The sequence below is a fragment of the Vigna radiata genome, chromosome 5 (assembly GCF_000741045.1).
Source record: "Vigna radiata var. radiata cultivar VC1973A chromosome 5, Vradiata_ver6, whole genome shotgun sequence".
Classification (NCBI taxonomy): Eukaryota; Viridiplantae; Streptophyta; class Magnoliopsida; order Fabales; family Fabaceae; genus Vigna; species Vigna radiata.
This window is the reverse complement of record NC_028355.1, coordinates 28,568,871-28,585,063: the sequence shown is the minus strand read 5'-3', so window position 1 is coordinate 28,585,063 and position 16,193 is coordinate 28,568,871. Positions and strand designations below refer to the sequence as shown.

General features: G+C 32.6%; 3 protein-coding genes across 4 annotated transcripts in view; all 3 read right to left on the bottom strand.

The window, feature by feature from the left end:
- Positions 1 to 384: 384 nt before the first annotated feature.
- On the bottom strand, positions 385 to 7,511 carry LOC106760574 (protein ACCELERATED CELL DEATH 6). Of its 2 annotated transcripts, XM_022780339.1 has the most exons (7): positions 7,233 to 7,511; positions 6,386 to 7,156; positions 4,626 to 4,745; positions 3,587 to 3,709; positions 2,477 to 3,018; positions 1,760 to 2,384; positions 385 to 772 (listed from the first exon to the last, which is right to left on the bottom strand). In XM_022780339.1, exons 2-7 carry the CDS (start codon positions 7,086 to 7,088, stop codon positions 516 to 518), a joined length of 2,370 nt encoding a protein of 789 aa, XP_022636060.1. In that variant the 5' UTR covers positions 7,089 to 7,156; positions 7,233 to 7,511; the 3' UTR covers positions 385 to 515. The 2 variants fall into 2 exon arrangements, with proteins under 2 accessions (XP_022636060.1, XP_022636059.1); XM_022780338.1 differs by having other exon boundaries at positions 6,386 to 7,511.
- A 4,475-nt stretch (positions 7,512 to 11,986) lies between these two features.
- On the bottom strand, positions 11,987 to 15,371 carry LOC111241632 (protein ACCELERATED CELL DEATH 6-like). The gene is made up of 4 exons (XM_022780337.1): positions 15,250 to 15,371; positions 13,890 to 14,428; positions 12,935 to 13,554; positions 11,987 to 12,393 (listed from the first exon to the last, which is right to left on the bottom strand). Exons 1-4 carry the CDS (start codon positions 15,359 to 15,361, stop codon positions 12,390 to 12,392), a joined length of 1,275 nt encoding a protein of 424 aa, XP_022636058.1. The 5' UTR covers positions 15,362 to 15,371; the 3' UTR covers positions 11,987 to 12,389.
- Positions 15,372 to 15,891: 520 nt separating this feature from the next.
- Positions 15,892 to 16,193, bottom strand: part of LOC111241589 — a 3,436-nt gene continuing 3,134 nt past the window's right edge. The window contains exon 3 of the mRNA XM_022780258.1: positions 15,892 to 15,918. Within this exon, the coding sequence (XP_022635979.1) occupies positions 15,892 to 15,918 (27 nt within the window). The remainder of the gene's footprint in view (positions 15,919 to 16,193) is intronic.

The window sequence follows — 16,193 nt, the reverse complement described above, 5'->3', positions numbered from 1 at the left end:
GTGTCGTGCTGAGCAAGCAACTAGTGGTGAAGGTTGAAGATACTTCCGGTAAGTTACCGTTCGTCCAGGCCATCATGGACGTCAATATATCTGAACACTTCGTGCCACCCCAAATCAGCATATACGATGAGACAACTGATCCGGACAACTACATTAAGGCGTTCTCCACGAGGATGGCATTCTGAACGAGAAACTAAGCGATATGGTGTCGAACATTTTCCCTGTCACTAGAGGGAGAGGCCCTGGAATGGTTCAACTCCCTCCCCCGAATTCTATCGAGCACTTTGAGAGCTTAAAAGCCATGTTTGGTCGGCAGTTTGCTAACAGTCGTTCACAAGATCTGACTGTTTTCGAACTTTCAAACCTCAAGCAAAATTCACCCCAAACAAAGTTAAGACTGTAATATAAAAAGCATTTTCCCGATTACATGGTACTAGAGATTGTTTTTCTTAGTAGTCACCAAATTAAAATGGGAAGCACATTTGTCCTACGTCTTTAATTGTATAGAAAAACTACTATTCATGAGTGTCCTTGTGCTCATCTCCATTATCTTCTTCGTCCTCCACATTATCATTATCATCTTCTTCCTCTACATTATCATTATCATCCTTCTCATTCTCCCCTTCATCAACTTCTTCTGTTTCTTCAGTTTCTTCTATTTGCTGTCCTCCATATTCATCTGTTTCTTCAGTTTCTTCTGTTTGCTTTCCTCCATATTCATGTTCTTCCAGTTCTTTAGTATCAGTATCAAAGTCATGTAATCTAAATATGCCTTCACCAATTCAACAATAGAAACAACAAGTAAGTAGTCGTTGCATTGTGGTTTTATGTATTCATTTATTTAAGAAACTTATTTCTCATTCATGCTTTCATGCTTCTATGGATGTTAATATAAAACTTTAATTATGACTTCAGGATGGAGAAAGTACATTGTTGAAGAGAAGTCACACTACATTATGAAATATAAATTTAATTTGGTTTATCTCATTGTGGGGGGCACTAGACAATCAGTCATTGCAAATTTGAAATTTCCAAACTCAGTTTGTTTCATTTAGATGAATAGATTCTTTGGGTTATGATGATATTTCTCCTATTAAATTTTGTCAAGTCACTTAGGTAAGTTAGGGTCTTCATATTTCTTGTATTCTCACTAATTATTAGTTTTGCCTAGTATTACTAATATCTCTTGATCTATCCTCTGATCAAGATAGAAGAGTTTTGGATAATAATTTTGTAGATACGCTTGTTTTAGACCAATAGGTCTTTTAGGTTCTGCCCATGGTTCTCATCTTACCTTTTATGAACACACTTGGTTAGGGTATAAATATTAGAGTGTTTCAAAAAGCTTGCAATGCCTCTTAGTTTTACTTAAATATTGTGATCTAGCACTAGAATGACAACAAATGCACTGGTAGCTAGAAGAAAAAAATTTCTAGGAAGTTGCCACATCAAATTACAGCGCTATGCATAAAAATGCAAGGCTTAAATCTCTTTCATTTGCTTTCTGGTTTTACTAAAATATATCTACCAAGCATCCTCAAACAAATTTAACTAAACTCAACCCTACTTTTTGTATACTATAGAAAAAAATAAAAAGGTGACATGAAAATGATGAGTAGTAGCATAATATTATATAAGATGCACAACTCCAAATAAGATGTCATGAAAACAAAGTTCAAGTTCCATCTCAAAGAGGATAAAGAAGAAAAGAAAGTCAGAAAGGTGCAGAAACTTCAGTAGTGTATTTGAAATTATGTACCTTCAATTGAATCTTTTTCAGTTAACCATGTTAGAAACTGGAAAGGATAGAAAGAAATGTATCGCATTATTAGGTTGCTTGATTCTGAGGGAAACCAGAGAAGAGTGTACAGTAACAAAAGCAGGATAATGAAGACCACACACAAAATCAGAACAGTAGTGGCCAACCAACTGAGATCGCTTATAACAAGGTGGACACCAGCCAAGAATGCCACTGATAGGGTTCCAAGAGTGATTCCTAGAAGGGGTCTTGCCACTTTAAGGGCAAAAAGAGCCAAAGTTACATCTCCCAGTTGAGCCCAAATGAGTATAATAGTGACACTAATGCCACCATACATAGATATTGTGGTGCATAAAATATATGGTTTAAACCACACTTGATTCAGCATAAGAGCCATGCCTTCTCTTGGAGGAGAACTATTAGTTCCACCAGGCAAAGTAATACCTCCAGCAAATGCTACTGTAGTTATAAGGGTTGAAACAACCATAAGAGTGTTGATTCTGTCTTTATAAAACTCTGTGTTTTTGGCTTTTGGTTTGAAAGGGGAAGAAGGGACTTCAATAGAGTGTGACCTTCTTTCAGCATTTTGTACGCCAGCAGATTTTAGTTGACACCATGTTAGCCGCTGTAAATACAAGTCTGTGTTACAAATTCAACAACACAATAATAGAAAAAATCAAGTAGCCTAAGTAAACACAATACTCTATATATACTTGCCTGTACGATAGGTGGATTATCTTGTTGTTTAAATTGTTCAAAAGCATCGAGAGGTGTTTGGTTGTTGTTGTTAACCCAATTCAGATCCACTCTTGTGTCCCATGTCAAGGCTTGCACAATTTTTGGACGGTAATGTGAGGCAGCCAAATGCAAAGGAGTGTTTCCATCGTAATCCTTGCCATTTATCATATCTTTAATTACGTCATTTGCATTGTACAAGACATACCTTACCACATCAAACTGTCCCATTATAGCTGCAATGTGAACAATATTTCGACCTTTTTTATCGATTATTTCTCTGGGATTTGGACAGCTGTCAAGCAATTTCTTTACCACTTCAATATGTCCACATGCAGAAGCCAGATGAAGAGGATAAAAGCCATCTTTGTCTGTTTCCATATTGCAAGTATTACACTTTTGAAACAAATACTCAACACCATTTAGATAACCTTTGGAAGCTGCATAGTGAAGAGCATTTCTTCCTTTGTCATCCTTAACATGAATCAATTCTTTCTTTCTGTTTACTATTTTCTCTAGAATACCTGTCATATGTTAGGAATAGCCAATTACGAGAAAAATACTAAATGCATGAATTACTATAGAGAAATAAACAAATATGATTGGAAAGTAAAAAAATATGGTACGAAAAAATATATTTATGGTTGGCAAAACAAGTTAATTGATTACAGTATATCTTGTTATGAGTTGATCATATCTAATAGTTTCGTAAAGAAAATCTCGGTAATTTTGAAAAAAATTGAATATTTAAAAGAGAAAAGAAGCACAAAATTTGTTAACTTGATGTAAGTACAAAATTTTTAAAATGAAAGAATTTAATCATTTAATTTTAAAATTAAAATAATTTTCAACTAAGCTACAAAAGGTTTTTATCAGTTTTGTAAAATACAAGTTGAGTTGTCTAATTAAAAAACTATAGACCTAATTAAAAATCATTAAATAATTATAGATCCTCCCTCTTAATTTAACATTTTTTAAAATTCGATTACTCCATCTACACAAAAAGTAGTGGAGAGTTATTGATTCATATCTTCAATGTTTACTATCCTAATATGGATAAGAGAAAAGTTATAATTATACAACAAAAATTACCTTTATTTTCTTTTAAGATAGCCGTAATGGCTGGTGATCGAGCACCTTGATTTTTTGAGACTGTTGGCGAGCTTATATCTCTTGTGTCCATTTCTATATCCATAAGTGCCATGCGCCCTTCAACTGTACATAAGTAAATATTATAACAATAAAAAACTTATACATAACATTTTATGAATTTATGACACTTTGATCATTTTGATTTTTAAATTATCAGTGACTGTGTATATTATTTATACTAATACTGAAAGACCAAACAAAATTATCTTTTTACAATTCTTATGACAATAATATGTTGTGTCAAAATAATGAAAACAACTATAACAATAAATATATATGAAAAACGGGAGGATAAGATATTATCATCCATAAGGAGAAGGGAAACGATGTTGCAGTTATGTCCATCTTCATTGCAGTTATGTCCATAAGGAGAAATAAATAAAAAATATGGTTGAAAAGTAAATAAATAAATAAATATGGTAGAAAAGTTATATTTATGGTTGGAAAAACAAGGTAACCAATTACATTATATCTTGTTATGAGTTGATCATATCTAATAGCTTCCTAAAGAAAATCTCGGAAATTTTGAAAAAATTGAATATTTAAAAGAGAAAAAAAGCTTAACATAATTATGCAATGAAAATTCTCATTTTATAAGGGCCTTTTGAAGTAGTTATTCTGAATCAAAAGTACATGTTCACAATCATAACAACAGTTAAACAAAATGTCCAATTAATAAACAATACAAGTTGAGTTGTCTAATTAAAAAACTGTATATACATAATTAAAAATAATTAAATAATTCTAGATCATCCCTCTTAATTTAACATTTTTAAAATTCGATTACTCCATCTACTCACAAAAATAGTGGAGAGATATTGATTCAATTGTAACTATTATATTATGGATAAGAGAAAACTTATAATTATACAACAAAATTTACCTTTATTGTNCACAAAAATAGTGGAGAGATATTGATTCAATTGTAACTATTATATTATGGATAAGAGAAAACTTATAATTATACAACAAAATTTACCTTTATTGTCTTTTAACATTTCCGCAAGGCCGGGTGGTGGGGCGCCTTCATTTTCTGAGAATGTTTTGTCCATTTGCATATCCGAATCTGCCATGCGCTTTTTGCGCTTTTTCGAAGAACCTAGGAAATAGTATTATTTTAGAACAAATAGTACATTTAGGATTGTGAAATATGATTATTTTAATAATAAAAGTCCTATATAATGATTTTTATTATTTAAAACATATATATATATATATATATATATATATATATATATATATATATATATATATATATTACAACCTTTTCAAAAATGTTTTGAATATTGGAGATCATGGTATTTTTCTTAGCAATGAGTTTTAAGATAATTCAATCAATTTTTTTAATAGGACAAAGAATCAACTAGGACTAGGCTAATTATAGAACTGTATGAAACCAAGCTAAAAGTCTACCTAAGTTATCCGAGTTAAAGGTTAAGTCACGTCAATTTGACATAAACTAAAAGTCGAGTCAATTTGAAATCAACCAAAGGTCAAGCCGATTTTAGGAAAACCGAAGGTTGAGTAAAGTTAGCTTGAGTTGAAGGTCAGACTAAATAAGCTAGGGTTGAAGGTTGAACCGAGTCGTCCTAGCCAAACTCGAGCCAAGTCAATCTAAGGAGAAGGTCAAGCTACATCAGTCGAGATTGAAGGTTGAGCTACATCGGTACATGTTTGTGATCGTGCAAGTCAATCTGTACTGAAGGTTAAGTCGAGTCGTCCGGGCCAAAGTTCGAGGTTACTCGACCTAGGCCAAATATCAGTCGAGCCAACCATAAGTGAAGCTCGAGTCGTGTTAGCTTGGGTTAACTGTCAAACGGAGAAGGCCCAGGTCGATAGTTTAGTCGTGTAGGCTTGCATTAAAGGTTGAGTTGAGCCAACTCAGGCCGAATGTCCCATTGAGTTGGCCCAACCAAGGTTGAGCCGAGCTTAGTCGACCTTGGCTAAAGGTTAAGCTGAGCTGCTTAGGTTGAATATTTATAATGGTCGATCTGGGAGAAGTTTGAGCCAAGTTGGCCTAGGCCAAAATTCGAGTCGAGTCGAGTGGCCAAAGTTTGTGTCGAGTTGATTAGCTCGAAGTTCAAGTTAAGTCGTCCTAAGTCGAAGGTCAAGCTGAGCTAGCCCAGACCAAAAGTCAAGCAGAGTCGACTAAGGATTGTCAAGCTGTGTCAGTTTGATATTGTCGAGTCGAGTTAGCCCAAACTAAAATCCAGATGAGTCGTCTCAAATTGAAAGTTGAGCTAACTCAAAGATAAAAGTGGAGTTTAGTTTGATTTAAAATAAAAATTAAATTGTTTTATCTAAAAAAGAAAATTGAAATAAAAAACATTTTAATTACTTTATCAAAACAAACTATTTAAAAAATTAAGACAACTCATTGAAATTTTTTTATTTAAACACATAGTATACACGAGCGCCTAATAGAAGCATGCATTAAGTTCTGTATGACACTACTAGATTGTGTTCGGTTGATGGTCTACTTACCCTTGTGTAAAACTCTTTCATTATACCTTTCTATCATAGGTCTAACATAGTCTAATTTAAAGACGACAAAAATACTTGTATTGACGGAAATCCGCCAATAAAATTTACCGTTGATACTTCTAAAAATTTATTATCCATTACTCACGTATTTTAATATTGGTTTATAAACTTTGGTTGTTATCTTGAATTTGTTAAAACTTAGCAAAAAAAGAATAATAGGAGAAGGAAGTTTAAAGGTATGAAAAAACTGCGTACCTTCATTACTTGGAATCATTTTGGTCAATACAAGATCAACAATATCCTCGTAACCTTTCTCAATCGCTAAGCCCAAAACTGATTTGCCGTTAATGTTTGAACTAACAAAAATAGTTTCCTCTGCCAATTGCTTGAAGGCTGGTGAAGAAACTAGAATGTTGATAACATTTTTGGGACCATTCAATAAGGCCTCATGGAAGAAAGTATTTCCTTGTTTGTTGGTTACAAGGATTGCCTTCTTTGCTTCTTCAGAATTTCGATGGAGAAGTGCAGCCACCAATTTCTNGANAGTAGNGATNNTNCCAGCTCTTGCAGCAACATGCAGTGCTGTATCACCATTACTATTTATTGTTAGCAAAAGGTGTNNANNAATTTGAAGTACCTTTTCCACACACTTATCATTTCCGTAGAGAGCTGCTATATGCAGCACAGTGTTTCCTCTAGGCCTCTCTTGCTTTATAGTCTCATCGTCTATTTCGCTCCAATCGTATTCAGCTTTGTTCTCTTTTATTGAATCGTATGTTTTCATTGGCAACAACCACCAACCATGTGCTTTAGCTTCATCACTCCGTCGTTCTTCTGACCTTTCCAATGTCTTTTCTTCCATCACATTCCTTGAACGTTGCACTTCTCTTTTGTAGTTATTTTCCACGTCATCATTATTCATACATGTCTTCCCTCCACACCTTAGAAATTTCATCATGCTCTTTTTCTTTAACAATTTATCAATATCTGTTCTTCGCCTTTCTGCTCTGCTTCCACCAACTTTTTCTGTCCAAAAACACAAATTGCACAGACATATCAATAAATCACAACATACACAAAAACACAAAATTCTCAATTTCACCTTCAAGTCTTCCTATCCCTCTGGATTAAAATCTTCCCTCCCTCAGAGAACTCAAAGGTTTTAGACGCAAAGTAACATACACCAACAACCTGTATATGTAGAATCACCTTGAGAGGTTGTTAGGAGCCTTCGAAGAGAAGGTAAAAAAATACAAGAGAAGCCCATTAAATAAAAAAAGTAAAAGAGAAAACGTGGGGCATTCCCCAAAACTGTATTATTTCTCAAAGGAAAAACTTGTAAAACATAAGATTTCCTGAGAAAACACTTTCTTTCTCACTGGGCACCCGCTCTTCCAGAACCTACTTTATCTTCCCTTTTTCTCCACAAGAAAAGAATATATAAAATAAAGCCTTCGACCAGCTTATGTGTCACAGATTCAATCATCAGCTTTAATATGCGATCATTTCATGTGACAATTAGCAAAATTAATTTAAAATACCAAGTCCCAAATAAAATATTAATTCCAAAATTGAAAAGGGCTAACTTATTAGTGTCTAGTAATTAATTACTATGTAAAGTTTCATAAATTATCTTTTTTGACATTTTATTAATACTTTTTTATCTAATAATAAATTTAGTAAATCCCTTCATTTAGGAAGTATAAATGTCCCTTACTAAAGAGAAATGGCTATGGAAGAAATGGAATTCCAAAATAGTGGGAGATGCTGTTTCTGGAATTAATATATGTTCCTCATTTCCCTGACAAAATGATTGTGAAATTAGAGAAAATAAAGTATAGAAAAAAAGTAATAGGAGGAAATTTAACTGTACGTAGGAACTTTATTCCTTCGTCACCAATAATTATTACGACACACTTTGTACAGTACCTTTTAATGAATCTAACTGATTAATAGTGTGGATCAAATCCCTTAATGGGCTCCAGCACATTTGTGTTTTAGTTTGAAAAAAAAATTCTTTTAACAACTTTAGTTTGTAATGTTGTTCCTTTTTTTTTTTTTCAAATCTTCTATTATATTCCGTCTAATCTTTCTTCCCTGTTTTTCACGCCCCCACCTTAGCGGTTCTGCTTTCTTGCTCTTTGATTTCTCCTGCAATCGTCCTTCTCAACACACCCAATTTTTTTCTTTTCTCTCTTACGTTACTCCCATTACTTCTTCCTCTCAACACCCCTCAAAACTATTTCACTGAATGAAGAAGCAAAACCATTGGCCACCATCCAGTCTAACAAATTTAAAAGTTTTACTGAAAAAGATCATATATGCCAACACAGGTTGCCACCCTCCATAGCCATCGATAGCAGCACATAGTTCATTGACAGTGGCTTCAAACAATTCCTAACCCATCTCGAAATAAACACTAAATTCTCACCAGTTAAAGTCTTCAAACGAGGTACCAAATTATCTAGATGACGACAAAAACCCTTAAGTGAATCACTTAAGTTACTTAGACAAAAAAATAAGTAAAGTCCTCAAATAAGACACTCAAGTATGTAAACAATAACAAAAGCTTTCAAGTGCAACGGTCGAGTTACCTAGAAAGTAACACCAGTTAAAGCTCTCAAATGAGGCACCCGAGTTACTTAGACAGTAACATAAGTAAAGCTTCCAAACGAGGTATCAAGTTACATAGACAATAACAAAAGCTCGTAAACTCAGCACCCTAATTAAGTAGTAACATTAGTTAAAGCCCGCCAACCTGACACCCGAGTTATCTAGATGATAACATAAGTCCTCAAACGAGACACCATGTTACCTAAACAATAGCAAAATCCCCCAAACGAAGCACTAAAGTTTCTTAAACACTAACAAAAGCCCGCAAACATGATGATGACAACCTCTTTAGCTAGGTTTGACCAAAATTAGGAGATGTGCATGGAGGGGTGTTTCCTTGGATGGATGATGTGGAAAAGTGGTGGTAAATGGTCCAAGGATGATGAGCTAAGGTGTGGGTGATGTAGAACCTCATGGCCTTTAGGAGATATGGTGGTGATGATGTAGTGTTTGGTGGCTCCAAGAGAGGTGAAGCCAACTCAAGGAGGAAGGTAATTAGAAGGGCCTTAAGGGTTGCTCTAGTCTTGATCTAGGAAGTGTATGGCCTAAATTTGACAACATAACATTACATTAATCCAAGATGAAATACAAGGGTGATGAAGACACCTTTATTTATAAGCCAAAGGTGTCTCTTTCTAACCCTAAAAGCTTGATCTCCCACCTTTGCTCTCATTGGTAAAAATGAGGCCTTCTAAGGAGTGAACAAGTGTCCACAAATCCTCTCCAGTAATGGGATGACATTTGACCACTCACAAAACACAATCTTCTCCATTTCTAAAGTGTTATGTGGCCATTACTAAAAGCAAATCATATCTAATTGTGGAGGAACATGTGGCCACTACCAAAAATAAATCTTCTCCACTCCTAGGGTGCCATGTGGCCACTTCTAAAAAGAAAATTTTCTCCAATTGAAGCATGACACATGTTAGAACAAATGTTATAATAGTGAGTAAATGAAGAATATAACTCCTAACAATGATACACCTTAAATCAAATGAATGATCAAGGCCTTGGAGAGTAGAAGCATCTTGAAGCTTTTATTTGTCTTGTGTTGGATGTATATGTTTGAAAGACTATCTATTCCAACACAAAAGTTAATTTTTCGGGATATGTCATCACACAACATCCAAGTTAGTTAGACGTTAACATCAGTTAAAACCCTCAAACAAGGCACCTAGGGTACTTAAATAATAACATAATCTATACCTAGAGATTTTATTTTAGTTAATTTCACTATTTTTTTAAATAGAATTTATTATTAGTTATTTAAGGATTATCGTCTAAATAATTATTGTTTTAGATTTTTAAATTTATCAAAGTAAATTGTTAAACTCAAAAAATGAAAAATGAAAAAAGCAGAAACTCTGGATAGTTTCTCTACTCTTTACACTCGGAAAATTAAAGTTTGACTCTCTACTATAATAGTTTACGAAGTACCTTAAAAATACTAGAAGTGGGAATAATGTTAACGGAAAAAATTTTGCAATCCTTCTGAGATAGCACATTATCAAGCTTTGAAGATTATCTTTTGAAAGCTTAAATGCTCGACTTAATAAATATTAATAATGACAATAGTTTTTATCACGCAATTCAGAATATACATTGCAGCGTATTATAAGAATTTCCTTTTAAGAAAATTAATCATTTAGCTTAGAAGATTCTTGTATTTGGAAATAAAACACAACGGCATGTTTTATAAGAGAATCGTTTAATTGAGAGAAGAAATAATTTCACACATATTTTTATACTGGTTAACTCCAACTAAGCTACGTCTAGTCTCCTCTGCAAGGGTTCCACTATAATCTTCACATGATTACAATTGAGTATTCTCGGCACTCTTGGTCTAAGCATTAACACTACTCCTAGTACTTAGAAAACCTTGCCAAGATTTCCTCTAAGTATTCGCATCACTCCTGGTACTAGACTATTGCGCTTAGATTTCTCAACTCAAACTGAGTTCAGTTGTAAGTGTTTTAATTTTCTTCAGAATTGTAATCAACTATTGCTTACAAGTCGTTCAAACTATTACAATAGAATGAAAATACAATACAAAGTAGTTTAAACACTCGTAGGTGTTTATCTCTTTTCTCTTACAATAGTAAGCAATATGACAATGAAGCTCGGAAATATTTCTTTTTCTTTTTGCTCTTCTCTTCTCTTCTTCTCTTTTGCAACTCAAATATACTCTTTTTCTTGAGATTTTTCTTCTCTTCTCTTTTGAATGCTTTTAGGATGGATATTTCATTGTAAGCTTTTTCACTTGATTATTCTCTTAAGCTATCCCCTTGATTTTTCTTCTGAAAGTTCTTTTATTTAAAGGCTTCATGGTATGTCTGTTAAACTTGAGCTTTTAGCCTTGATACTCATGCGTGTAGAACAACTTATCTGCAAATAGTAGAGTAAATTGTTCATGCTACAGATAGGTCTTTTCTTATCACCTTTGTCATTTTTTAACGTTAAGCATTTAATGTCATTTAATGTTTGGTCGGAACAACAAAGTGTTTTTTGATTTCTTACCATCAGGTAGCTTTTAACTATTAAGTTCTTTTTTTAAAGATACCAAGTGTTTTATAAAAGCTTTATCATTTAGACAAAGTATTGTTTGAGCTCATGGTATCGTTTAGCCAAGTAAACACTTTTGGCAAGCGTACCAATAGTCAACTATAGTATAATGATTTTTTAAGTAAGAGTGTCGAACCCACGAGGAACAGTTTCAATTAAATAGCTAAATTTTATCTCAAACAGTATATATACAAGGATGTTCAAACTGATTCATGATGGAAGTTGCTAATTAAAACTATGTTGCGTGAAAGTAAAATAATAACAACAAGTAACTTCACGAAAATTAATATGGGAAGTTGGGATTGAATTCATCTATCTCACTTGTCTACAATCGGAATGAATACAAACATATAGCAACTAAAGTTACCAACATTGATGCAACACACAAAAGTCATTTATATCGATTCCTCGCATATAAAATTCATAAGATCAGTTCCTTGAATATTGATTCCTCACATATCCAACAAACTGCCCAGCATTATGTTCAAGTGTTAAAAGCAATTGATAAACTGAAATCTATTCCTAACATCACAGGATATCAAGTATTCTTGCTTAGATCAAGGTTTTAGAAATACTTTTCAGTCAAGTCTAAAATCCACATTCATGAAATTATTGATCAGGTAGAATCAAGCATTAAGAGCAGAACAAAGATACCAATGTTGAATAAAAACAGAAATGCTATATATAAATATCACCAGATTACATCCGAGTTCGAATTGATTATATTCAATCCCAAGAGAAGAGATTAGTCACTCACGGTGGCCATTGACATTCTAAGAGATGAAGAAGAAGATCCTACCACTAAAAATGGAAGAAAAGCTCTTTGGGTAGCTCTGGGTTTTTTGTTCTCCGTGCTCTCTCCGTCGTTCCTCTTTCTTTCTGCCTCATGAGTATATATACTGCCCGAATTCTCTCTTAAGCTAAATTATTCTCGCTTAAGCGAGAAGAGACTTGTTGGAGAAGATAGTCATTCTCGCTTTAGCGAAAATGACTTTTACAGCAATGGCTTCCTGGATGAATCTAGCTTAAACGAGACTATTCTAGCTTGAGCGAAATGTTGTTGGATTTACACTTCCCTCTTAATTTACCTGAAACATATACAAAATAGAGATCAAATGACTTCCTTTTAATCAACAACTCAGAAACATGTGATTACTTTTCATCTTTCTTATATTAGGAAAAATTGATACAAATATTACCAATTCAACACAGAAGTGCCAAAATTCCATATGAAAATTTATTACTTTTTTGCACTCATCACACATGCACTGATAGCTAGAAGAAAAAAAAATTCTAGCAAGTTGCCGCATCAAATTACAGCGCTATGCATAAAAATGCAAGGCTTAAATCTCTTTCATTTGCTTTCTGGTTTTACTACAATGTATCTACCAAGCATCCTCAAACAAATTTAACTATACTCAACCCTACTTTTTGTATACTATAGAAAAAAAATAAAAAGGTGACATGAAAATGATAAGTAGTAGCATATAATTATATAAGATAAATAACACCAAATAAGATGACATAAAAATAAAGTTCAAGTTCCATCTCAAAGACGATAAAGAAGACAAGAAAGTCACAAAGGTGCAGAGACTTTAGTGTAGAGACTTCATATCTTAAATTACGTACCTTGAATCTTTTTCAGTTAACCATGTTAGAAACTGGAAAGGATAAAAAGAAATGTATCGCATTATTAGGTTGCTTGATTCTGAGGGAAACCAGAGAAGAGTGTACAGTAACAAAAGCAGGATAATGAAGACCACACACAAAATCAGAACAGTAGTGGCCAACCAACTGAGATCGCTTATAACAAGGTGGACACCAGCCAAGAATGCCATTGAGAGGGTTGCAAGAGTGATTCCTAAAAGGGGACTTGCCACTTTAAGGGCAAAAAGAGCCAAAGTTACATCTCCCAGTTGAGCCCAAATGAGTATAATAGTCACACTAATGCCACCATACATAGATATCGTGGTGCATAAAATATATGGTTTAAACCACACTTGATTCAGCATAACAGCCATGCCTTGTTCTGGAGCAGAACTATTAGTTCCACCAGGCAAAGTAATACCTCCAGCAAATGCTACTGTAGTTATAAGGGTTGAAACAACCATAAGAGTGTTGATTCGGTCTTTATAAAACTTTGTGTTTTCGGCTATTGGTTTGAAAGGGGAGGAAGGGACCTCAATAGAGTGTGACCCTCTTTCAGCATTTTGTACGCCAGCAGATTTTAGTTGACACCATGTTAGTCGCTGCAAATACAAGTCTGTGTTACAAATTCAACAATAGAAAAAAACTTGTAGCCTAAGTCTGTGAGGGAGTATTGATGATGCTGATTAATTTTTTATAAAATTAAACAATTTATGCACATGCATGGAATTCACCACAAATTAAGAAGCAAAGAAAAAATGAGGGCTAATGAGAAATTAAAACAAATATTCTTCCTTGAAAACATCATCGAAGAAGAAGAATTTTGATCAATTGAGAAGTTAGTTGAACATATATTCTCTTAAAAATAATTATATACTAAAAAAACATTCTTAAATCTTGAACTTTTTAGTAAACACAATACTCTATATATACTTGCCTGTACGATAGGTGGATTATTTTGTTGTTTAAATTGTTCAAAAGCATCGAGAGGTGTTTGGTTGTTGTTGTTAACCCAATTCAGATCTACACTTGTGTCCCATGTCAAGGCTTGCACAATTTTTGGACGGTAATGTGAGGCAGCCAAATGCAAAGGAGTGTTTCCATCGTAATCCTTGTCATTTATCATATCTTTAACTCCATTTGCATCTTCCAAGGCATACCTTACCACATCAAACTGTCCCATTATAGCTGCAATGTGAACAATATTTCGACCTCTCTTATCAATTATTTCTCTGGGATTTGGACAGTTTTCAAGCAATTTCTTTACCACTTGAATATGTCCACATGCAGAAGCCAGATGAAGAGGATAAAAGCCATCTCTGTCTGTTTCCATATTGCAGGTATCACACTTTTGAAGCAAACACTCAACACCATTTAGATAACCTTTGGAAGCTGCATAGTGAAGAACATTTCTTCCTTTCTCATCCTTATCATGAATCAATTCTTTCTTTCTGTTTATTATTTTCTCTAGAATACCTGTCATATATTAGGAATAGCCAATTACGAGTAGAATTTAGCGGAAAAATACCAAATGCATGAATTACTTTAGACAAACAAACAAATATGTTTGGAAAATAAATAAATATGGTAGGAAAACTATATTTATGGTTCCCAATTACAGTTATGAGTTGATCATATCTAATAGTTTCCTAAGAAAATGTCGGAAATTTTGAAAAAATTGAATATTTAAAAGAGAAAAAAGCACAAAATAATATGCAAAATGTTTTTCTTTTCTTTCTTTTTAATTTTATACTCAATATTTTCTTTATAATAAATAAATTTGTTAACTTGATGTAAGTACAAAATTTTTAAAACGAAAGAATTTAATCATTTAATTTTAAAATTAAAATAATTTTCAATTAAGCAACAAAATGTTTTTATCAGTTTTATAAAATATTTTTCAGAATAAATATTTAAAATTGTGTTGATTTTTTAATTAAGAGTTAATTCCATCAAATTTTCGTTATAGAAAACTAACTACAAATGTGTATAAATATGATACTGACTTTTTGAACTCGTTATTCTGAATCAAAAGTACATGTTTACAATTATAACAACAGTTAAACAAAATGTCCAATTAATAAACAAATACAAGTTGAGTTGTCTAATTAAAAAACTGTATAGACCTAATTAAAAATTATTAAATAATTCTAGATCCTCCCTTTTAGTTTAACATTTTTTAAAATTCGATTACTCCATATATACATAAAATAGTGGAGAGTTATTGATTCATATCTTCAATTTTTACTATTCTAATATGGATAAGAGAAAAGTTATAATTATACAACAAAAATTACCTTTATTCTCTTTTAAGATAGCCACAATGGCTGGTGATCGAGCGCCTAGATCTTTTGAGAATGTTGGCATGCTTATATCTCTTGTGTCCTTTTCTGTATCCATAAGTGCCATGTGCCCTTCGGCTGTACATAACTTTAAGTAAATATTATAACAATAAAAAACCTATACATAAAATTTTATGAATTTATGACACTTTGATCACTTTGATTTTTACATTATCTGTGGCTGTGTATATTATTTATACTAATACTCAAAGACCAAACAAATTATCTTTTTACAATTCTTATGACAATAATATGTTGTGTCAAAATAATGAAAACAACTATAACAATAAATATGTATGAAAAACGGGAGGATAAGATATTATCATCCATAAGGAGAAGGGAAACTATGTTGCAGTTGTGTCCATCTTTATTGCAGTTATGTACATAAGGAGAAATAAACAAATATGGTTGAAAAATAAATAAATATGGTAGAAAAATATATTTATGGTTGGAAAAAGAAGTTAACAAATTTCATTATATCTTGTTATGAGTTGATCATATCTAATAGTTTCCTAAAGAAAATCTCGGAAATTTTGAAAAAAAATTGAATATTTTAAAAGAGAAAAAAAGCATAACATGATCATGCAATGAAAATTCTCATTTTATAAGGACCTGATGGTTATTCTGAATCAAAAGTACATGTTCACAATCATAACAACAGTTAAACAAAATGTCCAATTAATAAACAAATACAAGTTGAGTTGTCTAATTAAAAAACTGTATACACATAATTAAAAATTATTAAATAATTCTAGATCATCCCTCTTAATTTAACATTTTTAAAGTTGTATTACTCCATCAACACACAAAAATAGTGGAGAGATATTGATTCAATTGTAACTATTATATTATGGATAAGAGAAAACTTATAATTATACAACAAAATTTACCTTTATTGT